This window comes from Pleurodeles waltl, chromosome 5, assembly GCF_031143425.1.
Source record: "Pleurodeles waltl isolate 20211129_DDA chromosome 5, aPleWal1.hap1.20221129, whole genome shotgun sequence".
Taxonomy (NCBI): Eukaryota; Metazoa; Chordata; class Amphibia; order Caudata; family Salamandridae; genus Pleurodeles; species Pleurodeles waltl.
The window spans coordinates 1,541,600,449-1,541,627,789 of record NC_090444.1 but is presented as its reverse complement, the minus strand read 5'-3'; the positions used below and the strand labels follow the sequence as shown (position 1 = coordinate 1,541,627,789).

The following is a 27,341-nucleotide window of genomic DNA, read 5'->3' as shown; positions in this document are numbered from 1 at the left end:
AAACTGTGGACAGCAAAACAATGTTACACATGGTTATCTATGAGAAACATGTGGATTCCTGGGCAATTGGCTTTATTGGGGGCAGACCCACTGAATCTGTTTGAGTATATAAAGAAATTGTTGGACCCTCACCAAGGTGTCATGCTTCATCATAGGTTTGTCACATATGCCTGACAGTTTGTTGGGGGTGGTGGGGAAGAGCTGGATAGGCTCATGGCTTTCATCGAGCGCACTAGAGTGGCTTATTAATAAGATCTGGGATCTATAGATAGTGTTAAAAAATCCCTTGCAATAAAATCAATCCTCTATAGAATTAATCAGTGGCGGCCCGTCCAATAGGGCGGAGAGGCCACGTCCCCCCACCTTTTGCCCCTCATGAAGAGTGTCTGTCAGGCTGAACAAAGGTCAGCCTGACAGACACTCTCCATGCTCAGCTCAGGCAGCCAGGAGCAGACATGGTCGATTTGCACACACTCCGGGCTGCCTGAGTAGAACTTTGCTGGGCTGAGGAGGTCACAGCTCCTATGGGCGTGATCTCCTCGGCTCAGCAAAGGTGCCTCGAGGCCCTCCCCTGGGTGACGAGGAAAACATCACCAATTGACACTCTCCCTGGGTGCTTCAGGTTTAAGCCTTGAAGTGCCCAGGGCGAGTGTCAATCAGTGACACTTCGTCACAGAGTGGGGTGGGGTCAGCAGTCTCACTGACCCCATCCCACTCTGTGACGAGGCTGGGACTGCTGCCTCCCTCATTGGCTAGCCTAAGGCTAGCCAATGAGGGAAGGCAGCAGTCCCAACCCTCCTGGGACCTGGAGGCCTAAGGTAAGTGTGTGTGTGTGTGTGTGTGTGTATGTGTGTTATGTTTTATATTGAATGTTTGGTGCGCGCATGCATGTTTGAGTGTTGTTAATGGATGTGCGTGTGTGTGTGTGTGTGTGTGTAAGAATGAGTGTGTGCGATCTTTTAAAATAAATGTTTGGTGCGTGTATGTTTGAATGGTATGAGTGTTATTAATGGATGTGCGTGCGTGTCTGTGTGAGAAAGAATGTGTGTTTGTGTGTGTGTGTATCCCGCCCGCCCCCCTCCTTCTAAAGCTGCCGGCCGCCACTGGAATTAATTTTGGATTATTTTACTGTGGGATATTAAAAACAGAATATCCAGGAACATAAGGGTTACAACAGCACCCTAGTCCCTTTAGTCAACATGTTTCAGCAGTTCTATTGACCTGTGGGGGTGAGAGGGAGGACGGCAGCCTTCCAGAGGCAGCAGACATACACTAAACCTTTAGCTGGTGTTCTAACCATACCCGTCTGTCCACAGAGTACAAAGAAAGAAGTGCCTACCTGGGCAGCTGTTGGCGTGAACCTTGCCTCCCTTCCACCCCACCCCCACTGGCTCCAGGCAGACATCCCTGGCTCCTGTCTTATGGGTTAGCAAGTGCACTTAAGTGTGAAAACCACAGTGGCACATTAGGTCTGCTTTTACGGCATGCCAAGCCACAGTGAAAAGCTCTCACCACTGGGGCACCATTGCACCTCAACCGACTGATGTCGGAGGCCTCTCCCCACTTTGTCACCTACCTCTGCAACTGCAAAAAGAACAGATGATGGACGTAATGCTAAACAATGTCCAACATTCACCCTCAGTCACAGATCTGGTCCTAAATCCATTGTGTTTTTGTCGCCACGCCTTTCCAGTTTGAACCCAGCCTTATGCAAATCAGTCTTGACCCTGATCCCCATGGGAACAGTCCTTCGTGAACTGCCAGGCCAGGTCCTCCCTGGACCAGTAACAAGTATGCCCATCAATAGATATCAAACAAACAGGAATGTGATGTAAACAAAGGAAAACTTTCCGGTACTAGTTAGGAAGGTAACTGCCTCATTCAGCCATCTTACCCATTGATCTTATCATGTATGAAGACAGATCCTTTACCATCCCTACAGCTATGGCTAGCAGATGTTCGATAGGCTAGGCATGGAAGCTGTGGGGCAGGGATAGAGACATATATGTTTTTGGGAGATTAGAGCCCTCTGGCTCAATTGTAATAATTTCTGGCACATTGGAAGCATTATCCATGCTGGTAGTGATGGAAGGTTGATAATTATTAGCAAATCATAGGCATCCATTGCACAATAGTGTTCACATATGGTGTATTATTGATCTTGGTACTATGGTCACTTTTGGCGTATTGACCCTAGTGCTGTCTGTCCCATTGGTGGTGCCTTTTCACACCCTGTTAACAATGTAATCTATTGTCCCTATAAGCTCCGCTCTATGTCTCTAAATAAATGTACTTTTTCCAGCAGAATTAAAAATCATTGATCTACTGTAACAATATATAGAAGTAGTATAAATGAAATTGTCTCCAGTTTTAACTTGCTTAGATACCTTCTGAAATATACACTTCAGCCCTGAAAGAAAATTGCTGCTAGAGTAACTAGTAATATGTATTTTTTTAAATAGATTTCTTTCGAGAGAAGTGGATCTATGTTCATAAGGAAAGTACGAAAGAAGTAAGTAGTGCTTCACAAGCTTTCATTACCATTTAAATTGTTGACTTTAGTATCCTAAATGTTGAATATTGAGTACAAAAATAATATATTTTGAATGCCATTCTCTAAACACGTGCATTAAACTTTGCAATTTTCTTGTCCGAATATTGTGAAACATTTTGCTGATCCAAACAAGAGCATAAAGTATTTTATTTATTAATTAATTAAAACGCAACTATTGACGGGTCAATGTGACATAATGCTGCAGTAATGGGGTTGCTGATACCAGTAATAGGGCAACTGAAATTAAAAGACAATATTGCAGTTTATACTAGAGAAAACAGGGACTCCCTGTCTGTACTTCGGCAGTGGGTCAGGGAATATACAGCATAGTATCAAAGAGAAAACGTTTTGTTCAGCCTGTGAAATCTCAAAGTATCAATCCCTAAAAACAGATTTAAGACCAGACGAGGCTCATGGTTTCAATCAAATATTTATTTATTACATGTTTTTGTGTTGATATACTATATCCACATTTTTCGATTATAAATCACCAAATTTATCTTCAATTAAAAAGAAGACTGTTATATAAATCAGTACAGGTAACACAATCTCCTTTCACCATACTAAACTCTTTCCTTCCAGACACAAATTCATTTATAACTGTCAGTCATACTCATTCCCAATATAATGCATCAAGCCAGCCGATCACACCCAAAAACCAGACAAATACTAAAAGCACATAATAGACATCATACATGAAAGAACACCAGTAGGCATCCCATGTAACATCCACTTGATAAACAGAGCTTCAGTTACTGCCAGCGTGCATTCCAAATTACTTTCATAACACATTTAAGTCCCATGTATATTGTGGCTTTTCAATCTAAAATAATTCTTATTAGCCACCAAATCCGATTAATTCAATATCCTTCATTCATAATTAAATATCAGTTTTGCATAACAGCTCCTGATTCAGTATAGCTTTTTGGAAGTGTATCAATTCACATGTGGTTTTTTAAATGTAAATCTTTTGAATATAGGTCAATTCATGATTCAATGTAATTTTTTTCAAATATGAGTCGCAATGTGGCTTTTCAAATGAGTCTCAAATTGTTTCCGGGTGATGAAATAAACAATGTATCCATATTGTGTAATTGCCTTTTTAAAAGCCTTGAGCAAGGGGCTTTGCTCTCGAAACATGTTGACTGTGTGTTTTTGTATCTAAAGCTAATAAATAAATCTACAAAAGAAATTAGAAACTGTGGAGTATTGTGTTTCTACGACAAGTAAGCAATGGGGGAAAATGGAGCAATGAAATAAAATGTTATTTATGACAAGGTGTTCCTCCTTAAAAGAATGTAATTATCAACATAGCAGTGGGGCATGGTCTGCAGGAACATTAGATAGGATGTTGACCCTTTGGCAGTTCGGGCTGGACTTTTCTCATGGGGAACAGGGTCAAGACTGATTTGCATATTGCTGGGTCCAAACACGGGTGGCGTGGTTGGCAAACAAACAATGGATTAAACCCAGATGTTTGTGACTGGGGGTGAATGTTTGCATTGTTAAGCACTCTGTTCTTTTTGCTTTTGTCGCCCTAAGTAGGAAGGGTATGCCCAGACGTGGTTCCTGTGCTCACTGTGCCACTACATTCAAGGTAGTGTGGCTGATGAAGGGTGATACCCTGAATCCGGTGTCAGGATGGTTGTTTCTGGTCCAGGGAGGACCTGGCTTGGCAGTCTGGGCTGGACTGTTCCCATGGGGAGCAAGGTCAAGACTGATTTGCATGTGGCTGGGTCCGAACTGGAATGGCGTGGTGGGCTAAAAAACGATGGATTAAACCCAGATGTTTGTGACTGAGGGTAAATGTTTGCATTGCTCAGCATTCCTTCCATCATATTTTCTTTTTTCTCTTGTCACACCTGAACCTCCACTTTTATTTCAAGTATTTTATTTATTAAAGCAGAGTGTGCATATCGGCATGCCACTGTGACAACACAAAGTGTAAAAACACATTAGGTAAGACTTAAAACAAAATCTAAAATGTCATTGATCATACAACAATAAAGATTTGAAAAGTTAAGAAATTATGGTAATTTCACTGCTGAAAGAGACCGTCCCATAACTTTTGCATCACGTGCTGATACCTCAATTTTTGCTCCACCCAAAAACGCTTAACTCCTTTTTAACAGAACAGACTTCCCGTGTACAAAATTACAGTTTACAGCTCTCTTCCTAACCCCTAATAAGTCTGGACATACACATAAAAATTGTCCAAAAGTTGCAGCATGAAACCCACACACTTTACCTACATCCATCGCTATCCAAAACTAGTTGCCAGGTGCTTAAAGCTCTTCGATTTGCCTGTTACTAAGCAGTCCTCCATAAAGGAGTTTTCCTTAGTGAAAGCTCAGACAATGGATTTTAACCTGCAAGTGGAAATAAATGTCATAGGTGCCATTTAGATGATACTGTTCCAGGAAGAATGAGGGGTAAATAGCGCACTCTCGTATGTTTTAGTTAATAATGTGTGCCTATATTGAAGAGCACATAGAGGGAGCAATCCTGATTCCTGCATTACTGAGAATAAGTGAATAGTTTAAAGCTGCGTCACCTTCTATTCCATTTTACATTTTGCCAAGTTACATCCTAATAATTGCTTTCGATTACCGTGCCTCAGTTGAAACGTTTTTTGTTTTCGTTTTTTTTCTTCGTTTTTTTGCATTCAGTTTGCAGTAATTTCCACTTACATTTACCAGGGCAGACTTTTGTACTATAGTTCAGAATTAATTTAATTTTTGCTAGGCATAATTTTGTTTCAGAGGGCCAAGAAATGGAGAGCCCAGTGATTGGAATCTCCTAATATCTTACCCACTTACAGTGAGTGCATTTTGAGACCATGGGTTTGATCTTATTATCCACGGTTGGGAAAATTCTAAAACTGAGGTATAAGGAAGGCAGCATTTTACAGGCTGAAAAGGTTCTAGGAGGACTGTGGTCTACAAATTAACATAGTAGGGGTCTGGTATGAATCCCTGTTCCAAGCCATTAAGGGTTAGTACCTTTATTTAAAATTCCACCTCGTTTATCGGTTTGTACTAGCAACCACGACTCCTCACACAACGTCTTGAAGAGCAATAATACATTTAGACCAATATCTAGCTGGACCACCGGTCTTCATAATCTGTCTCAGTCAACTTGCCAAAACATGTTGAGAATTTTATAACAGAGCAAGAACGTAAAATGTAAAAATTCCACCACACAAGGGCAGCAGCGCTCCATGACTGATGCTGGTTTTAATAACTTGTTCACATTTCTGGAGGCAAAAGCCACAAAATTTCCCCTATGTTAAGACTATGAATGCAGGTGAAGTGGGTGTTCTCCATGGAGAATGCACTTTCCCTGTGGAGGAAAATGAAAAAGAATAAAAAAAACAAAAAGTGGAATTTCACTCGTGCCAACACATTTTCACATACACAGTTGTACACTACATGTTACTATACATGCATGATCCCTTTGTTTTTGTGTATGTGGGAATTGGCAATCTTTTCTAGCAAGACTGTTTGAAACCTGACAAATATTTTGAAACCTCTTTGAGTTTAACTATTGTCCATTGCTTAATTAGCCATCTATTAGTGAAAGTTTGTCAGTACCTGAAAATTCTAATTGCATTAAAGGGCCTTGATAGCGGAGCGCTGCAGTAGTCCATTAAAAGATCTGAGCATAGCATCAACAAAAAACAATGGGAAACTGTGTGAAAGGGCCTACATAGAGATGCATAAGCTACACTTGTACTGGTATAATCCCCCGTCATGCGTTAAATAGGTAAAAGTCTGCTTTCTGTTGCCGAGGATGTGGAGTGATGCATTCACTGATGCACTTCGTATCTCCCTGTCCAAAATTTGGTAGATAGTGGGAAGAAGCCTTGCTTTCACTGGAAAATATTTTTGGACCTGTCCCCGAGATCTTGGAGTTATATTATAATGATGGGTCTGCCATCCCTTAGATCGAGATCTTTCAAATCAAGAGTAGGCATATAATTGACACTTGCATTAGTGGCAGCAATTCAGTCCACCCTGTGACGGAAGGCACTAACTAGTCTTTATGATGGTCCTCCCAGTGTCAGTCTGATAGAATCCATGTCATAAAATATTGTGTACCAGTTCATTACTTGATCACTCATAAATCAATAGGACAGTCATATAATACATTAAATAACCTGTCAAGCCTTTCTGGCAACAGGGAGGCACAGATACAGGCAATAGCAGCCTGCTGACCTAACCACTCAGTACTAACCAGACAGGCCTTCGAAGACCAAAGAGATATGCCACCAGTTAGTGGTCAGTGAAGGGCCCCAAAATAATCCACCCTGCAGGTTCCAACTAGTCACATATATACAGCACGGACCTACTGTTATGATGACAATGGCTGTTTATAATACAGTGCAGTCATACAATAGAGAACTGGAACGCAGGTCACATTTCTGGTTCCCCCTTCCTCTTTCTCTACTCCTATTAACTTGCGTAGAACCACCATACATTCGGAGCGGACAAACTCCTACAACTACCAGTAATCTGAGAACATAAAGGAAAAGCCTAATGGTCCTGTAGAGCTAGCTAGAGCTGTCAGCATACCACAGACTGTAAAAATTGGCGTCTCTCACACTTCCTTATCCATTTCTCTGCCTTCTTTGCCATTTGCTGCATCTCATAACAGCCTCTCAGTGGCCATCATGAACAGCATGGAAACACTGTCCATACAGGCTGAAAGCGAATTCAGCACAGTTTCGACCACAAACCCGTATTGTGTAGCATGCTACCTCTCTGGATAAACACTTCGGCCCCCAGTTTAAACTAGTACATGCTGTATAACTGCTTTAAACCAAATCAATGCAAAGGCATTTTGGACCATGTGAAATAGTACTTCTGTATTACCCTTTTACATACTCTTATATGTGTTCGCGAATAGGCACTAAAATGTATAAAATTGAACTATTCAGGCAATATTGATGTACAGTCCGTCTAAATAGAAGGGACTGCGCCTCCTTGTGCTCTCACTGATAGGGAGTTGGATGTTTAAGGGCATTTGTAAAGACATATGAGAGTACATGTTGTCCAACTTCCCGTGAAAACAAATGTTTTCGTGAATCAGCCTCTTAGTGTTTTATTTACTGCTTTGGGATCTCGTTTGGCTTTTTCCCATGTCTTCCTCACCAATGATAAATGCAGCATGTTTTTGATGTGCTCCTCTTGCCAACAGGATAAAAATATATAGTTCAGCTAAAGTATATTGACGATTATTTCAGATCTTCAAAATGATTAGTACACCATATCAGCACAGATGTAAGATTGTTTTCTCCAAAACGTTTAGCATGAAAAGTATTCTGGCCTCAGGAGTCCGTACAAAGCAAACTCAAAAAGGAGTCCTACTATTAACAAAAATATTTACAACATTGTGAACCTTTCTTTTATATATATATATGTGTGTGTGTGTGTGTATATGTGTGTGGGTGTGGGTGTGTGTGTGTGTGTGTGTGTGTGTGTGTGTATATATATATATATTTTTTTTTTTTTTTTTTTTTTTTTTTATTTAAATACTGAACAACAGTGCTTGATGCCAGCATACCTATATCTCATGAGGCACGGAGTGGAACAGAGGGAACATCACCAGAAGAAACTTTGCAACACGGGTATCTGCCTTTATCAGAATGAGATTGTCTTAGCTGTTTGCATCACTACAATAAAAGAAAAATGCAAATCCATATTACACGTACCAAATTATCTATGCTGTTTTACATGGATCAGAAAAAGCCTTCAAGGAAAGCCATACTGATCCAGATTCAGAAGAAGTGGCATGAATAGAATGAGTACATACCTAATACTTTGGAGAATGGGTCATAAGAAGAAGGTATAGAATCTGCAAAATAAATTCCACCTATATAATTTGCCCATTTATTTTTCTTAAACATATCAAAGGTTGTAATATGGGACTTGCCTATCACCTGTATATACTGCACAGAGGTTACCAACTGCAATCTTCCTCTATAAGAAGTAATTAGGTATGCTTGGGAGTTGATAGAGTGGTCAAAAACATGCTTTTGAAGATACAAAAGCAGATGTACAATTGCAGTCAAAGTTCTTAAGTGTGGTATGTGGAATGATTGAAAGTGGCTTGGTAAGGAGTATCCCCACACCCCAATCTTTGAGATTGGTTGAGAGTTTGTGTGCAAAGGTGGAAATGTCATTCTGGAGGGATGCAAATATTGCTGAGCCCTGTGGGTGCATTCAGTTCTGTGTGATGACAAAGAAGGGTAGTGGAGGGTTGAGAGAGTCAATTTGTTCAGTGGTGATAAATGTATTGTTGCAAACTGATTATATGTTCAATAGGCAAAATGGGATGATGAGTACATTCGTGATAGTGCATTGGCACTAGATGGTCTGGTTGGCTATATGTCTTGTTTGATAGCTAAAGTGACTTTTGGAATATCTGAGAATGCCTAGTTAGAAGTGAGCCTAGGATAAGAGAGGGCGTAGGAGGTGTGGGTAATGTATGGTAGTGAGCAATGAGTCTGAGTATATATCCGAGAGATTGGGGTGAGTAAGGCATAGTAGCAAGGATAAAAAATAAAGGAGGTAGTAGTATGGCAAAAGTGGCGCAAAATCACCTTTTAGGTACCACATGATAAGTTGCCCAATCGTAAAATAGTGTGGTAAATCATAACTAGTTATAAAAACGCTATGAGGTACCAAATCTGCTGGTATTTACTGCTGGTTTATAAACTTACATTTATAGATTCATATGCACACCATCACTCCTCCCTATGGAAAGACAAATGCTTGGAATCTGATTAAAATTATGGACTAACAGCCTAGTCGCAATACCCATAGAAAAGGTGTTTTAGCAAAAATAAGACATTTCAACCCTACCCAAAGGCTATTCATGTACGGTTTAGGCTAAATGAAATGTTTTGTTATGTTGTGTTTCCCCAAGGATTACTGAGTCTGACGTTGAGGATGTTAGTTTAAGTGAGCATTGGCAAAGCCCGTAGGTCTCGCCTATGGGTGAGCTATTGTCTTTAGCAATAGGGTGGTGAACAGGAGGGCTGGTGTGGAGGGTAAATGGGAGGGAGGTTGGGTATTGTGAATGGAAGGAAGGATTAATTAATGATAAGCCCAAGCATAATTATTACAAAGCCAGAAAGGAAAGCCACTGGCACATAGTTCAACAAAACAAAGGACTGGCTAAAGGCCATGGGACTGGCAGAAGATATAGGATCTAGAAACTGACACAAGACCGAAGAGCAACACAGACTGCATGAAGAGCATTGTGTGGGAACCAAGGACTGTCAGAGTCCGGGGGAACCAGGACCTGGTCCAAGTAGAAGAGACACCTTCCTAAGACGGACACATGGTACAGGAAAACTAAAGCACTGACACAGGTCGGGAAGCAGACGCACTGATAAGTGATACACAGGCACCAAAGACTGGCATAGGGTTCAGGAATAGCATGGAGTGGCACAGAAGCCAGGAGTTTTAGAGAGAAAAGCAGTCTCCAAGGTACTAATATGGGGTCCAGAAGGAGTCAAGACCCAACTGGCCCATCCGTAGAGTCCTGCTCCGCAGTGCCTGTGGCAGCAGTAACTGAGGGGCAATGACTCTCCAGATGATCCAGGGATGCTAGTGCAGTGCTGTCATGGGAGTTCTGAGGAACAGGCCTAACCTGGACTTACACAAGATCCTTTTTCACCCCACCATGTTAAGCTTGTGTCACCAGTGACTGAGGAACCCTGACCGGGAGTGGTGCTGGGTTCAATGAGCTACAAAAGCAAACAAACACAATATGATCGGAATGCGGAACCAATCAAACATTCACCCCCCAGTCACAGATCTGGTTTTAATCCATCAATAATTTTGCTCACCATGCCACCCCAGTTTGGAGCTGGCAACTGTTTTCAGACATCACTTTAAGTGTCTATCGCTATACAATGAAACATGGTTATTGGTTAAAGTGGCTGCTCTGTTCACTCACTATGTCCCAGGTTTGGTAAGGACAAAGAGGAGGGATATTGCTCATGCAATTATGCCCTCACATATAGTATGGTGCAACCAGCCTTAGGGCTGTAAGGCCTACCAGAGGGGTGCCCTACCCATATCATATACAGTGTAGGGTGGACAGGGCACACAGGAAGTGTGCCATGTTGAATTTGTCTTTTTAGGTTTTCCCCAGTACACTCGGCTTGCACAGGCAGTGCTGGGTGCATCTGGGTGCAGGGCGCTACAGGGTGGCACAATCAGTGTTGCTGCCCTTAGGGACCTACTTATGCTATCCCATGCCCTGGGTACTGGGGTACCCATTTACTACGGTCTTATAGTGATATGTAAGAATACATCCAGTTTTGCCAAGCATCACAATAGATTTAGGGAAAGAGCTCTGGCCCTGGTTAGTAGGGGCCCTGGGCACTACCAACTTCTGGAACACATCAACATCAGGCAAAAAGTGGGTGCTAACCATGCAAAAAGAGGTCTCCTCTCACACCGACCCTCCACCCTGCCCCTAAAAACTAAACTAATCCGAAGCCCTCAACCCGCCCTGAACCCTAAAAAAACCCTTCCCAGACCCCCCCACCTCTGCCCCTAAAAACTAAAGTACCCTGACGACCCCCCATCCACCCTTAGCCCTAAATCCACCCCACTGCTAAAAACTAACCACCAACCCTGCTCCAACCCCACTTACCTCACTTCATCCTCACCTGATCCTTCTCTTCTTTCCTCCCGCCTTTCCGTAAAACCTTCCTCCACCCCTTTAAAAATAAACTACCCGCCCCTGACCCTAAGCCCTAAATAAAAATAAAATAAAAAAAATACCCAAAACCAGCAGTAGTTAATTTGGCAGCTCCCAAACACTGCAGCACCACATGCCATTCATGCTTTCTCATTCATTTATATTGCATAGGCTTTTAAAACTAAGACCAACACCTCAGGTACAGAGAGGACAAGGAATCCCATTATTGTTTGGAGCGCTTTTGCCACTTCTTCCCAGAAAGTGCAAACTTTAGTGCACTCCTCCCTAATATGCAGAGATACCCCCTGTACGCCACAACCTCACCAGCATTTAGGAGATACATTGTGGTTCAAATGGTGTACTCTTGAGGGGAGAATAATACATACATACCACGCCTTCAAATTATTTTCCCTAATTAGATTGCTGAATGAATATCCCTCCTGTCGTTCCCAGTGTTTTCATGTTAATTGTTTCCCCAGAGTGCGTTCCCATGCCTCATTTATTTCCTCATGTAGATGGTGCCTCTTGTGTGAGTAACAATCAGTAGAGACTGGAAATAGTCTCTCTAGTGCCCAGAAGTCTAGGGAAGAATGTTTTAAATGGTGTTTTATTCCTAAAGACTTCTTTCGAGTAAGCTTCAGGATGCCTTGCTGCCCCATTCTAGGAAACGTTCCCATCAGTGGCCTACTGCTCAGATCCCTGAGACTGTCTCCCCTGCTCCTTGTGGCCCCCTTTGCGATGGCCCGGGGAGTCGCCACTCACTGTGGCTAGCCTTGGGTGCTATCTGAGAGGGCGATGCCCTCAGTCCCTACTTGGTGCATGACAGCTGATCTGAGACGGAACGGGCACTTGTTTCATGCCCCAACCCTGGAGCTACAACTGTGGGCCGCTGCAACTGTGGACTGCACCATACACTCTCTCTGTCTCCGGATTGTATTCCCCTCTAGCCTTCAGAAGGGCTCATCGTCATGTAGAGCCGGTTTCTTTCAGCACCGTGCAGGAAAGCTGGGTGGCATTTAGCAGTAGGGAACAGATACCAATTTTAGCCCGACAAGGGTCTAGCGGGGTGGGGGAGGCAGCAGAGTGCATCCTGCTGCTCTGCCATCTTGGCCATGCCCCTCACAGAAGAAACCTTTAGTTGAAATTCTCTGTGTTACCATGAGGTGTGTTCAGTATTTGTTAATGCTAAAAAAAACATAACCAAGTGCCATATAGACAATTTTAAAGACAAGGTCAGTGTTGTCAAACTGAGAGTCCAAACTAAATCTGAGTCGACCCCAGATGACTCGGTTTACATCGGGGGCCAGTTCCGACCTTAGGCACTAGTGGTTCTTTAGTGATTCACACTGCATGAAAGATCTTCACATGAGGCATAAAAAAATGTGTCTCCTCCAGACGAGGAGAGCAAGAAAAGTGATACACCTAGAAAGCAAGTGGTTGTGGGGGAAGCCACCCAGTGAATGATTGCCAGCTTAACTGGACTGCTCTCCAAGTACGTTCACTATCAGTGGGGGGGATTTGAAGCTTACTGCAAAAGGGGCAATAACTGGTTGCAGAAAGGAAGGTAATCTTAAATAATGTTTGGTGTGCCCTTGACTCAACTGACACTACCTCTGCGGAAATGTATACACGCATCCTGGTGAGACTCCATGCCTTGCTCAGCTTTAGGCTTAAGAAAATCAAGAAAGACACAGACTGCTAAAGCTATGGGAGGTCTGCAGACACAAACTCTTGGGTCTGCCTTTTTTAAACTGCATAGGAGGCACCAGCAGTACATAGATCAGGACACTCAGGAACCAAAGTCCTTCGGCAGAGGTGCATCCTGCTGCAGTGGTAAGGGTAGAGTTGGCTTCAGCAATGTTGCCTCGACTTCCACAAAGTGACTCACCCATCATTCCCTTTGATCACATAACTCATGTCTGAACAATACTAAGGTTATTCCTACTGCAATGGGAGGAAAGAACCCAGAACAAACTAGTGCTCTTGGTGGTGCAACAGGGATGCTGCTGGAGTTGCACAACAAACCACCTCATTGATTCATAATGAGTCAAGACAATAAACAGTTGTTACAGGAGGAAGTACAAGTGCTCCTCGCCAAAGATACTTAAAGCTAGAGCCCTCTCCTCAGGAGGGCCAGGTAGTGTTATCCAAGCATTTCCTCATTCCCAAAAATGATGGAACTCTATTGCTCATCCTAGATCTCAGGTCTCTGAACCCACTGTATCCTGTCATAGCTTTTCCACATGACAACTCTGCAAGACGTCATACTGCTGCTGCACACAGTGGATTACATGTTCACTCTCAGCCTGAAGGACACTTACTTTCCTATCCCCATGCAACTGGCACATTGCTACCTGTGCTTTGTAGTATGTTGACAACATTATCAGTTCAAGGTTCTACCCTTCGGGGTCACTACAGCCTCAAAAGTACTCACCAAATGTCTAGCAGTAATAACTGCACACTTGCTCAGAAATGCCGTTCATATATTCCCTTACCTAAAAGATTCTCTAATAAAGAGCATCAGCCAAGAGCAATGTCTGGCAGTCACTCTGATCGAAGTATCTCTGTAACACAGGCTAGGATTCACAGTATGTGCCAAAAAGTTGCATATCACGCTTCAGCAGATCTAACACTTACTAGGACCAATGTTAAAGTGAATCACTGAAAAACCTACCAAAACCAAGAGGGTGGTAGAATTCCAAAGGCTACTGCCTCTTTTTCAGAGACTATGTCCTCTTACTGTGAGAATGATAACGACATGCCCAGCCAGAATGCCTAAAAAGGCAATGGTCACAGGTGGAGGGCCAATTGGAAGAGATCTAGTATTAGTACAGTCTAGCCTGGGAAGGTGGTGTACTAGACTGTACGAGGTACCAGGACGCAGGAACAGCAGGGTTGTTAAATCAGTTACCTTTAACTTCTGGTACTCTGAGTATTTTACAGTGTTTTATGGGTCAAAACAGTCCTCCTTAAGATCGATAACTTCACAGACATGCATTACATTCAGAACTAAGGAGGGACACACTCATCCCAGCTCTCAGCACTAGTCCAAAGAATTTGGCATTGAGCCATTCGAAATGAGATTCTGCTGCATAATGAACTCCTAGCGGAGAATCTGCAAGTGGTGATCAGTGAATTTGGAAACCTGTTAAGGATGGAGTACTAACAAGAAATGTATCCACTTTCACAAGAGATTAATCCACAGGTAATTCAGGGGTACTTCCCCAGATAAGGCTCTTCTACACATGATCTGTTTGCCACCATGAAAAATGCAACTTCAACTTCAACTCCAAGAACCCACACGCACAGTCCATGGGGTTGCACTGTGAATGAATTGGTCAGGGATTTTTGCATACGCTTTTCCTCCAATGCCTCTGATCTGTGTGGTGAGGAAAATGGGGCAAGTGTCCCTGCCTCTCATTCTGGTGACACCAACTTGGGCAATGCAGCCACAGGTTTTGATGCTACTGGAAATGTCAGTGTACCCCACTAAAATCTTCTGCTAAGACCAGATTTTCTCTATCCAGGTCTTCTCAGACACTAGGGGAGTTGGATTTACCAATGTGGCACCTGAGGTCTTGGAGTTTGGTTACCTGAAATTTCTAGAGGATTGTATGCAGCTCCTGTATGAGGCACACAAACCTACTACATGTGAAGTGAAAAACAATTGTATATTACTGCTTAGGAAACAGAAAGCTCCCCACCCCCCACCCTACCCTGAGGGAAACTGCAAGACATCTGCTGTCTTACATATGCAAAAAACGGGTTTGGTGTACTCCTGCATCTGCTTACATTTAGCTGCGGTAGCAACCCACATCCAAAACATAGATCATTTGTCTCTAGACCAGGCCTTTAAAGGGTCATTATTTCAGGAACCCTTGCGCCAACTCCTAATTGAAACATAGCTCTTATACTGATGAGTCCTTCCTTTGAACCTCTACCTTCTCGTAACATACGATTATTGTACTTGTTTTCCTTGTTGTCACCATTCTCAGGAGAATCAGTGAACTGCAAGGCACTAATAGTGAATGAAATTCAGAAGCTCCGAGATAGTGGTTGAGGAACAAACCCAAAGTATATTACAAAGATGTGTTTTCTTTTTATGTAAATAAGACACGAGTTGCCTATTTTCTTCTCACACTGAAACAGTGGCAGAAAGAGCATTCATTGCACATGCTTCAAGTAAAGAGAGGACTGATGTATTGTGCTGACAGAACTAAACCTATACACAAGACAAAACAACTCTGTTGCTTTTGACAAACCTCATACAGGCAATCCTATTTCCAAAGGTTCTATGCTAACCCTTTGTTGAGTCTAGAGTACACTCCACTCAAAAGAAGGCTGCCACCATGGCCTTCTTAGGGAGCATTCCCATTGCAAACATAGAAGGCAGCTACCTGGTCAACACCCCGCATGTTTACCAAACATTGTGTGTACATCCAAGCCTATCAGGAGGATTTAGTTGGCCAAACAGTTTGCAGAGCATGAGTATCTACAGCAAAAAATGCTACAAACATAAAACATTACCTACCTTGTAACCATCTGTTTGTATCTTGTAGTGCTGTAGATTCACATGTGCCCTCTGACCTCCCTGAAAGTGAGCAACTATCCAAGATGTTTTTCAGTTTTGCACAGCACATATATTCTGTTTTAGTTCAGTTCTTTCTACAGGCCCCACTCAAAAGCTGTCTGAGGTAGTCTTTGTCCTGGTGCATTGTGGGCTACAGGGTGAGTCACAAGATATCTTGTGACACTAAACCTAATGAGGAAAAACAACTTGCAAATGCCTGACCACAAACATAGATGGCAGAAATATTCAAAGCATGCTACTCTACAGTACTACAAGCTACAAGCAGATGGTTAAATAATTTCTTTTTTTGGCAGGCTTTTTTCAACATTTTGTCAAATTATTTTTTGAGGTTTACCTCCTGGTGTGTTGAAGATGTCTTTGAGGAAGACTGGTTCTAAACCGTGTGACGCCTGTCACAGTGCCATGTCGGTTATGGACCTCTGTTTGGTCTGTTTGTGGTGTCTTAAGTGTGACCACGACTCCAAGTCATGCTCTGACTGCTGGGCTATGGCACTGAAGGCTTTGAGGGAGCAGTCTTTGAAGCTGCTAGCGGCCCTTCAGGCAACACTGTGTCGCACAACTCCTTTTTGGGCTCGGTCCTGATCAAAAGGAAGGTCGCAGGACCGCTCCAGGAGCCCCAAATCCTCTTCATCCCATTACAAGTCATTGGGTCATTCGGGAACAAGGCATAAGAGGCACAATAAGTCGAAGCATGCTTTGACTTCTCCTAGTTTGTTGTCCGTCGTGATGAAGGAACATCAGCGTTCGAGGCACGGTTCTGTAAAGTCGTTGCCGGGTTCAACTTTACACCGCCCCTCTTTTCTGGGAGACAGAGGGACCCCTGCTGAGCTTCAAGAGTTTTAAGAGGCCATGGGCCACTTATTTGAGCAGGCCGACCTCTCTTTCACGCCGGTGGGTTTCGCCTCAACGCCAATGGGCCCCTGTGGATCTGATGGTGGATCCGGACCAGCGCCAGTTGTGCCATCACAACCTTTCTCAGTGCTGATGGCGCCAGCCCCATTTAGATCCCTGAATCTATCATGGAGCCAGAACGAAGTTGACTGATGCCGTTTCTGCCGCCGACAGGACCCATGTGTCCTAGATCAGCGTCTCAGCCCTATTGTGAAGGCCTAAGAGTTGGGGAAGAATGAGAGGAGTCACTGGGCCCTTTAGAACACTAGTTGGAAAGCCAGGAATCTGTGGACTGGTGTGAGGAACTGGGAGATGCCAATGGACTTGGTACCTCTTCAGTGGTGGTGAAGAGGGTGGCTGAGGTCCTTGACCTCGAACTACCCTCGTTGGCAGTCAAGACAAACATCTTGACGGAAGTGCTTCAGCTGGGAGGTTCCTCATCCGAATCCCTTATCCTTTTAACGAAGCACTTACTGATGTCCTGCTGGGTTCCTGATCCAAGTCCAGCACGGGCTCCTGTGAAGAGGACAATTGTCCTCTGCCATCACTCTGCCCCAGGGGACCCATCTTTCCTCACCCAACACCCCACCCCGAGAGCTTGGTTGTCTACCTCCGATGGCGCATTTCCTGCTGTTCCCCCAGACAGAAAATCCAAGAGACTGGACAGCTTACGGCAAAAAAAAAAAAAATGTCTTCCACCAGCCTTGCATTGTGGTTGGTTGATAATGGATGCTTATTGGGCCACTTCTCCCACACATTGTGGGACACTGTTGTGTAGGTGCTGCCACAGGTCCCGAAGGAGGCCTGGGCCATTCTCGCCCAAGCTTTCAAGGATGGAAGAGGTGCAGCCAAGTTCACCATTCGGTGTGGTTTAGACACGACTGACTTGCTGGGCAGAGCAGTTTCATCGATGGTGGTGCTTCGACATCACACCTGGCTGAGGACGTACTTGCTTTTCAGGGGATGTTCAGGCTAATCTCATGGACATGCCATTCGATGGCATGTCTCTTCAGACAGAAGGCAAACAGCACTGGAGCGCTTTAAGGAATCGCAGGCTAGGTCCAAGTTCTTGGGCCTCTCAGTTGCCCCATGTCCCCAGACTAACTTTTGTCCCTTTTCGTGGATACAAGATAGGCGTTCCACCGCGCAAACACTCTGCCAGCCACCGTCTTGCGCAAGCTACGTGTGGACACAGTACATACCAGCCCTGAGCGTCAGATAGCTAGAGATCCGCTTCAACCACCAAACTACCCAGAAGCTGCAACCTCCAAGCCCACCTAATCTTGCTCTACATGATCATGGGCATCCAGTTGGTGGCAGAATTCCCCATCATCTCCACCACTGGCAGTCCATAACATTGGGCAAGTGGGTCGTACAGATCATTCAGAGGGATTACTCCCTCTCCTTCACATCCTCTCCTCGCCCTATACCTCCAAAACACAATTTGCTGATGGAGGATCATCTAGCCATGTTCGACGAAGAAGTCACAGCTTTCTTGGCCAAGCGAGCCATAAAGAGGGTTCCGACATCAGAAGGAGACAGTGGTTGCTATTCCCGCTACATTCTGATGCCTAGCAAGAGTCTTCAGACTGTCCTAGCCCTCTGAACCCTTGATCTCTTGCTCAAAAAGGAGAAATTCAAGATGCTCAAATTAGCTCGGGTCTTGTCTTCCTTAGACCAAGGAGACTGGATGGTAATGTTGGACTTGCACTTCCACTTTCAGTTCACCGTGCTCTCCTTTGGCCTTACCAGTACCCCTCCTCTTGTTGACCAAGGTGATGGTCGCAGCACATCTGCTTGATGGCATATGCATGCTGTGCAGAAGGACCTGAAGTTCCAGCAGATGCACCATCAAGGGAATCTCTCCCACATGGTCCAGATCTTGGAGAGAACTGCAAAGGACCTGCAGTGATGGGTTACGAATGGCAGTTGAGTCAGAGGCAGACCTCTCTCACTTCTCCAACCAGATCTCACAGTGGTGACAGATGCATCAGTCCTGGGATGGGGTGGCCATCTGGGAGATGTGGGGGAAAGAGGACTGTGGTCTCTGGCGGAATTTGGACTCCACATCAACTTGCTGGTGCTCCAAGTGATCTACCTGGCATTGAAAGCCTTACTACCCTTCATCAAAGGAGACAACACCACCTCCATGTCGTACTGCAACAAACACGGTGGGGTGGGGTCGTGTTATGAGGCCCTGCATCCCTGAACATGGCTGGAAAAGCAGGGCATACACCTGGTGGTTCAACATCTGACAGGTTCTCTGAACACGAGAGTGGATGAATTCAGCCACTGATGCCTTGTGGATTATGAGTGGTGTCTCCATCCGGAGGTGGCGTAAGGTCTCTTTCAGCAGTGGGGAGAGCCTTGGTTAGATCTTTTTGCCTCAAAAGAGAATGCGCAATGTCAGCAGTTTTGCACTTTGGAATTTCCAGGGTGACAATTGCTCAGAGACGCTTTCATCTATAGTGAAACTCGGACTACCTTTCCACTCGTTCCACTCCTGCCCAGAGTTCTCAAGAAGATCAGGAATGACCAGGCCCAGCTAATCCTTGTGACTCCAGACTGAGCACAAAGAGTCTAGTATCCCAAACTTCTTAACTTGAGCATTGATTCTCCGATCAGGCTGACCTTTCGGGAGGATATTCTGTTGCAGCAGCAGCAGCAGGGAAGGGTTCTGCAAACAAAACTGTCCACTCTTCACCTTCTTGCGTGGAGTTTGAACAGTAACAGTTGACAGCTTTCAGCATTCCTTCCGAAGTCAGTAATGTCATTCTGGCAGCCAGGTGTCCCTCTACTAAGACTGTATACACCTGCACATGGAAGAAATTTGTAATATAATGTACAGAGAAATCTATCGACCGTCTTTCTGCTTCTCTATCTGATGTCCTTCTTTTTATTCTCATCCTTGCCCAGGAGATCTCTGCTTTGGGTACTCTTAAGGGTTACCTTTCTGCTCTGTCTGCCTTCTTGCGGCTGCCCCACCAACCCTTCTTATTTAAATCCCCCATTGTAAATAGATACCTCAAAGGACTTGTTTCCCCCTTCGTCTTTTATTATGCCTCAGTGGGATCTTAATGTGGTCCTCACTTTTCTGATTTGTGCTCCCATTGAGCCACTACACAACCGTCCCATCCGACTGCTCATAATCAAAACAGATTTTCTTGTGGCAATAACTTCTGCCAGGAGGGTGAGTGAGTTACAGTGTGTCGTCCAAGCCTCCCTACTTGTCTGTTTTTCCTAACAAACTGGTGCTTCGCATTAGGATCTCTTTCCTCCCAAAAGTGGTGACTGCATTTCCTGTGGGCCAGTCTGTCATCTTGCCCACTTTCTATGGTCACCACATCCCTCCAGAGAAGAGGAGCGACTCCACTATGTGGACCCAAAAAGAGCATTGTTGTTAGCTGCACAAACGGAGTTCCGGGTGGATGACTATCTTTGTTGGCTATCTTGGGGCTAAGAAAGGTCAGCAGTGCAGAAGTGAACCATTTCCTGATGGGTCGTCCTGTGCATCAAAATCAGCAACCCCCTGCTGGCTCATTCCAGCTGCGCCATAGCTGAGACCACTGCATTAGCATGTGGAGTCCCAGTCCTGGACGTCTTTCGGACAGCAATGTTGGCATCCCTGCACACATTTACCAAACAATACTACCTGGACAGTCAGATCTGCAGGGATGGGCATTTTGCCAATTCCGTCCTGCCAGGACTTCCTAGTTTAAAAAATGTGTCTGCAGCCCACTGCCAGTGATGGTATTACTTGGGTAACTCTTCAAAGGTAAGGAATCGGTGGCTAGATGTCTCTCTCAGATGAACAAGTTACCGCCTCCAGTAATGCATTATCTGGTAGAGAAAATATCGAACTGCAGATTCCTGACCAACCCTCCCATCGTCACCAATTCGAGGACAGATTTCTAGGGCTAAGGATACTCCCTTTCAGGGCCCTAGTTTGGACACACCAGTGACGGTGGACTTCATGTCTCCGCGCCGCTGGCGTGGAACAGTCGTGTAAAAATAATTTACGTCCGCACGCTTAGGTGGCACCTGTATAGGTGACCACGATGTCAGTTCCATTGCAGACGAAGCCAACGCTGCTGCACCAAGCTAATGGGCACCACCAACAGGTGCACAGGGGTACTGCTCACACAAGTCTTCCTGATCCAGTCTGACGCCTTAGGAATTCAAAGGTAAGGAATCTACGGCTAGATATTGTCTCTGCCAGATAATGCGATACCGAAGGTAAGTAACTTGTTCTTCTGAAATTATTCCTCTATAGAAATATATTTGCATTAATCTCTTAAGTTCACTGTGCAAATTAACCTCAAATGCAAGCTAGATATTTCATTGTTTTCTAAATTAATTTCATATTTAGAGACATGGCTATTGCACGCTGGGGGAAGCATTCAATCGCCTGGACTTCTCAAGTGCAATTCAAGATGTCAGAAAGTTTAATTATGTGGTAAAAGTAAGTATGTGTTTTTCATTTCTATTGCCAACTTCCTCTCTGCTTACATGCTGTTTTTCCGATGTTCATTATATTCAGATGCTAAATCTTTTCAAATTGGAGGATAACGCATACATTGCATATTGCATACTATCCAAAAATAGACTGTTTTAAGTGGTTGTTGTATTCACAGTACTGACATCCCAAATACTAAACATCAGAACTTCACCTATGTAAATAAACTATTGTCAGAGGTATTGTATACTAGTCCACCATTAGTATATGCAGCATACAGTGTGTTTTTTCAACATTCTTAAAAATTAAAATCATATAAAATGACAGGTAAAAGTAGTGTTAGACATTTGTGACTCCCCCTTTTCACCATAGGTTGTTGGAAATGGCACAAATTAGGTGAAATACAAGATGAAAGGATCTAGACTTAAAAATCTTGCAAATCGTATGATCACCCCACCCTTTTTTGCTCACAGCCAATCTGGTGCCCATTAGCATTTGCCATGGCAGAGAGTAGGAAATTGATACCAGTGCCGCCCACCCAGAGGACCTTGATTCAGCCAGTGTGTATGTCACATGACCGCCTACCTCATCCTTTTGCCAAGCAGCCAGTTAGGTTCCCCTCTTGTTAAAAAAGCATGATTTAAAAATAAATAACATAACTTACCCATCGAGTCCAGTGAAAAGTTGACAGCAATACCAACTTCACCTACCAGCTCTTCGACTTCATTGAAGAAAGACTACTCCAGGAACTCTAGAGGAAACAGACTAATGTGATTCTTTCCTCTGCGTCATAACAGGGTTATCATGGAGCCAGAGGTCATCTGTGATCAGCTGATAAGCCTGGTGACTCCAGGGTGACAGGGTCTGGAAGAAAACATTCTAAAGATACATTCTCTTGAGAGAAATCAAATCTTTTAGTTATTGTCACTTCCTGGGCCTTTTGTTTCACCCCTTATATGATGTTCTTGCCTAGCCACTGTGGCCAGTTTTACGCTCAAGATACCAACTGCTACACCGCTAACTGCTGCAAATGGATTTTTTGGCCTGCTTCAGTTGATTCTCGAAGGACCTGAGCATGCTGCTGACAATTAGGCTTATGAATTGCACATTAGAGCAAGCAGTGTAGTAGAAGTCACGCTAAGTATAATTGACAATGTTATGCAAATGCATATACCTGCAAAATTTGTTGGAAGCTTATACGTTTATTGACTGGAGGCCACCTTCACTTGTCCAGGTTTGTACCATGTCTTATTCTAGAGAAGCATGCTGAATTATTTAAACTAATCAAGTTTTGGAACAGAGGCAAACTTTTTTTTCAGAATAATTACAAAACATTTCTGGGCTAATTGTTTATCAGGAATGCCCATTAATTATAACGTTTTTGCACATACTTCAGATGTTCGATTTCTATTACCCAACGTCTTTAGTCACCCTGCGTCATTAGGGAACATCAACAACTATGCATGTATAGCACAAGCCTAGATAAAGGCTGCAGTGCGGCTCTGTACAGGGTCAATGACAAGAGTATAATTGAGAAGCGATTTGCGAAGTAGTTGGTTTGTTGCTGCATCATGATGTAGTGTTATTGAAAGAGGTACATCTGCAATTCGTTCCTGAATTAAAGGAGGGTTAATGCAGTCTTGGTAGATATGGGGATGTTGTTACAGGTCCTTGGTGAGTAGATTTTGCGTGCCTTGGTTTTTCTTTTTTACACTTTTTTTTTCATCTCCAATCAGGCGATGTCCTGCCTGCCGCTGTGCCAAGATCTACCAGAGATGGTGAGCTTGTTAGCCAGATAAGCAGGGTGCCTAGTCGTGATGGCTTTGCATATGATGCAACTGGTCTTGAAAATGGGACAGCAAGCAAGGGTTGCCAGTGAAGTTCCATCTGGATGGTAGTGATGTGGTCATATTTTTTCAGGCTCTAAATAATATATGCAACTGGGTGTAGGAATCCCTGGAGGGGCAATGTGGAACCATGTTGCAGAGTGTTTTTGCAGACTAGATGCAAAGATATGAGGGCTTAAACAGCAGTTCTCAAGTCTCTTTCTTGGAGGAATGGTTTTGCTTTCTTGAACTGAGATCTGGTATTAGACTCTTTGTTTTCTTGCTCAAGTGTTCTAAAGGTTAAGTTGGTGTCCAGGATGAATCCAAATCATTTGACTTTGGGTGAAAGTTTGGGGTCGGAAACAGTCAAGGTTCATGTCATTGAGCAAGATTTGAACTATTTCATGCCTGTTGTTGTTTACAAACATCAGGAATCTGTCTAGGTGGAGTTGAGCTATAGGTAGGTGATGGACAATCTGAGTGAGATGCAGGCTGTGTCTGAATAGTTGGTTGTGTAGAGTGAAGGAATCTTTCAAGTACAGTTGTGTATTGTGGGTATATTGGTGAATTCTGATCCCATTACTGGCAAGTAGAGCCCCCAGGTGCTCCATGTAGATGTTGAAGATTACGATCACAAACCTGTCATAAACTCAAGGTAGTTAAATATCGTAAATTGCCCAGTGACCCCAAAAAGATTTGGTAATATCACAACTTCTAGACAGTATATCTAAGGTCATGAAATGCAAGAAGCAAGGTGTCACAAGGGATACATCAATAAGACCATAATCATTCCTAAGAAAAGCAGTGTCTCTTCTCCTCTCGCCTCCAAATGCCCTCCACTAAGATTTTACTGTACAAGAGGTTTTAGGCTTGACGGGGTGGAGATTTTCCCCATCCGAACGCCCAAGTGGAACCGAATCCTGCAGGACCATAAAGATTCTGCACTTGAAACATTGTTGATGAGTGTGTGTGTGTGTGTGTGTGTTTTTTTTTTTTTTAAATACATATACAGAATTTGCAAAAAAGCTGCCAAGAGTTCATCAGTATAGTTGAGTCAGCATAAATTGTAGCTGGGCCTGCCTTTTTTCCTCTGCAGTATTGTTGGATTGTGGTAATGACAACATGGAAATGTTTGAGAATGAAGCTGGCAAGTAGCATGGAATGGTGATTCCATATTTTAAGTACATTTAGTGTTATAGTGGCAAACCTCCACTAAGCACAGATGTTGCAACCAGTGTTCTGTTTTAAGATATAGCATCTCATATTGTAATTCATTGTTTGCATCCCTTCACCGAAAGCCAGGCATTATTAATTTTTGGTCACAATATGGGGAATAACCAGTTAGACCTATGATTACATGATATACTAGTTTTCCTTGATTCCACTGACATTTACTACCTACTCTGAACATTGGAGTCCGTGCCGGTCAGAGGGTGGTTAGCGAGAAGAAGAGAGGGTGTCTAGTAGGACAAGGGGAAGCAGTCACCTACTGGGGAGAGGGTTATCTGTCCTCCCCACCCACTCCTGTCACCTTCCTTTGTGGTGCTGGGGTGGGGGGGCAGACTGTGCCTTTGCTCACTTCCCTTGTCCCTGGGGCACTGCTCTCTCTCATACTAGTAATAAGGCCTCTTGTGCTTGAAGTGTCATGTGACATCCTCAGTTATGGCTGTATCCTCAAAATGCTTGAAGCATACTCTGCAACAAACACTTTAAATCTACTGATATTGAGTGATTCAAGTCATCCCCAATAGCCCTCAACTAACTAGACAAAACAAAAATGTGCTAAAAAAGGTTAGAATGCAAGTTCAGAGGTATTCTCAGTTAAAGAGAACCTTAAAGGTGTGAATTAGTTGTGAACCCCTGATTTAGATCTTGTTACCCTGCCCCCCTTCAAACCATCCTGTTGGCACCACAAGAGTTACACGAAAAGGCGTAGGTGTGGCTGGGTTCCAGACAAAGTCCCTGCCAGTGCTCCTGGTTGCAGTCCAAGTACTTGTAGAGAAATGAGCGGGGAGCACTAGATATTGAGCAGTTTAAAAATCATCTAAGCTGCCCACTGTAGGGGAGGGCAGTGAATGGGCCCCAAGTGTAATTGTTCTTTCACAGAATTCCTACTGCCTAGTGCCAGTTCTGTCACTGGCTTGGCCAGTATTTTAGTAAAGCTGTGTCCTGAAAAATAGTGGGATTCTGGAAATGTTTAAACAATTCTTACTTTATACATTTCTGGGAACAGTTTTCAGTAGCATAGCTACAGGAAAGCTTTATGACTGAGGGACTGCTTTCAAGGATTTTGATATTTTTGAACTTTCTGCACGTGCAGGTCTCAAAGGATGATTAACCAAAAGGAGAATTATCAACACTATTCAAATTATATTTTCATGCAGTTTCCTCGATATTCTTACTGTCACAATATTTTTCGTACTACTTACCTGTACTATTTGGGATTCAAAATTTCGCAAGACAGTTCTGAATAATATATTTATCCCATATAAAGGAACCGAGGATCCTTTACACTCCGTTGCACTTTACAAGCACCTAGAATTTTTTTAAACATAGATATCCTGATTATCGAGTGATCGGAACAAGAACGTTAAATGCCCATATATCTGCAGAAGAGAAAATTAATGATTTTGCATTTAATGGCAAGTCTGAATCTTAAAAGATCAGTAAGAAGGAATTATTTAGTACATTTCTTTCAAATCTGTCGCTTGCAGTCTCTGAACAGACGTTATGATCTAGATTTCCCTACTGCCTCTACGTATTGGATGAAGTCTTTAGTATCAGTTCTTGACTTTATCTTTGTCCTAATCCTTGGGCTGCATGCCTTGGAGGCCTTTTAAATCTTGTGTTACACCAAAAGTGACCACTACACACAAATGTTTGAGTTTCTTTTTAGAGAAGGTTCTAAGAAGGGCGTAAGAGTAATTGGGACTCTGTGGAAAATTAGCACGAGTGAGAAAATCAAATTAGCAGTGATGCTCAACTGAGCAAATAGATTGAGGGAATGTGATGATATGCTAACTTTGCATCGATGATGGCTGGATTACTCTTCCAGTCAGATATGTTTTCAGCAACTAGTAGAGCATATGTTCATAGTTAATGTTGACTATCACCTGAGAGGATCTAGTGATCTCCATTCAAAGCACAAAGTTGATCAATCAGTGGGGGGGCAACCAGTCTGATAAAGAGGAAATACCAACACTAAAAGACTAATAGTGGCATTAAAGAAAGGTTTGTTCTTTCAACAGGCTTAATGAAAAGGCAGTGGAAATACAAGGTTTGACATATGAAGCCCAGGATGTCATCCAGTTGGTGCTTTATGCGGTCTGGTTTGCCATCTAGGCTTCTTTTTGAGATGCGATTGATGTACTAATCACTATCATCACAAAGTACTCATTTGAGGAGGTTGCAGAAACGTCTTTCTCATTACTGTGTTTGAGGCAGGAGTCCTTTTGCAGTCCTCTTGGAATGGATATTGTACGATGTGACTAATTGGTGGATCTGGCTATGTTAATTGCTAATTTGTAACAAAACAACACAGAGGTAGATGACAATATGACCAATAGGCTGGGTAAACTGTTGGGTATTACAAGACCCGTCTTACAGTCTTTAGTTGGATCAGAGTATGACCTTCGCTCTAGGGCACATAGATTAGAGTACAGAAGGATGATGGATGGAGTGCTGAAACTTTGAAAACACGCACCACTAGTCACAGATCTGAGTTTAATTGTGCCACCCCAGTTTGGACCCAGCCGTACGCAAATCAGTCTTGACTCTGTTCCCCACATAGATTAGAATAGCCTTTCTCTGATATGTTATGGGCATATGCTAGCAGTTGAGATCTTCTGTTGCAGCGTATTTCTAATGTGAATTAGTTAGGACCTACCCTGGCCAAAGCAGTGGTCTTTTAAGGTACTGTAAGTACCTGGAGGCTAGATATGATCTACAGAGTATTACAGACTTTGGTAAGCTGAGGTTTGTGATTTAAACCCAACTTCAAAACCTAGGCATTCTTATTATCATTTGATCTACATTTGGAGGCAGCCAGCAGAAGTCGGACAGGTCAGCTTGCACAGACCTCGTATAAGAACTTGGTCCTCTAGAAGTATTTGGTTCACACTTCAGCTCATGTAGTGTGGAGCCGCTTCATTTGATTCAGACACATGCAGTTATGTTGCTACGCATTATGGGACAGTTATAAAGTCAGTTCTGCAGATCAGGTCTTTGGAGGCTGCATCATTGGGCAGAAGAAACCAATTTGAATTCATAAAAGTCCTCTTAAGGTTTGCCTTAATTGAGGAG

General features: G+C 43.5%; 1 protein-coding gene across 4 annotated transcripts in view; it reads left to right on the top strand.

Annotated features, from left to right (window-relative positions):
- Positions 1 to 27,341, top strand: part of FBXO25 (F-box protein 25) — a 343,865-nt gene that overhangs the window by 53,454 nt on the left and 263,070 nt on the right. For all 4 annotated transcript variants that reach the window (XM_069235834.1, XM_069235833.1, XM_069235836.1 and 1 more), the window contains exons 4-5: positions 2,463 to 2,512; positions 21,127 to 21,219. In XM_069235834.1, the coding sequence (XP_069091935.1) occupies positions 2,463 to 2,512; positions 21,127 to 21,219 (143 nt within the window). The remainder of the gene's footprint in view (positions 1 to 2,462; positions 2,513 to 21,126; positions 21,220 to 27,341) is intronic.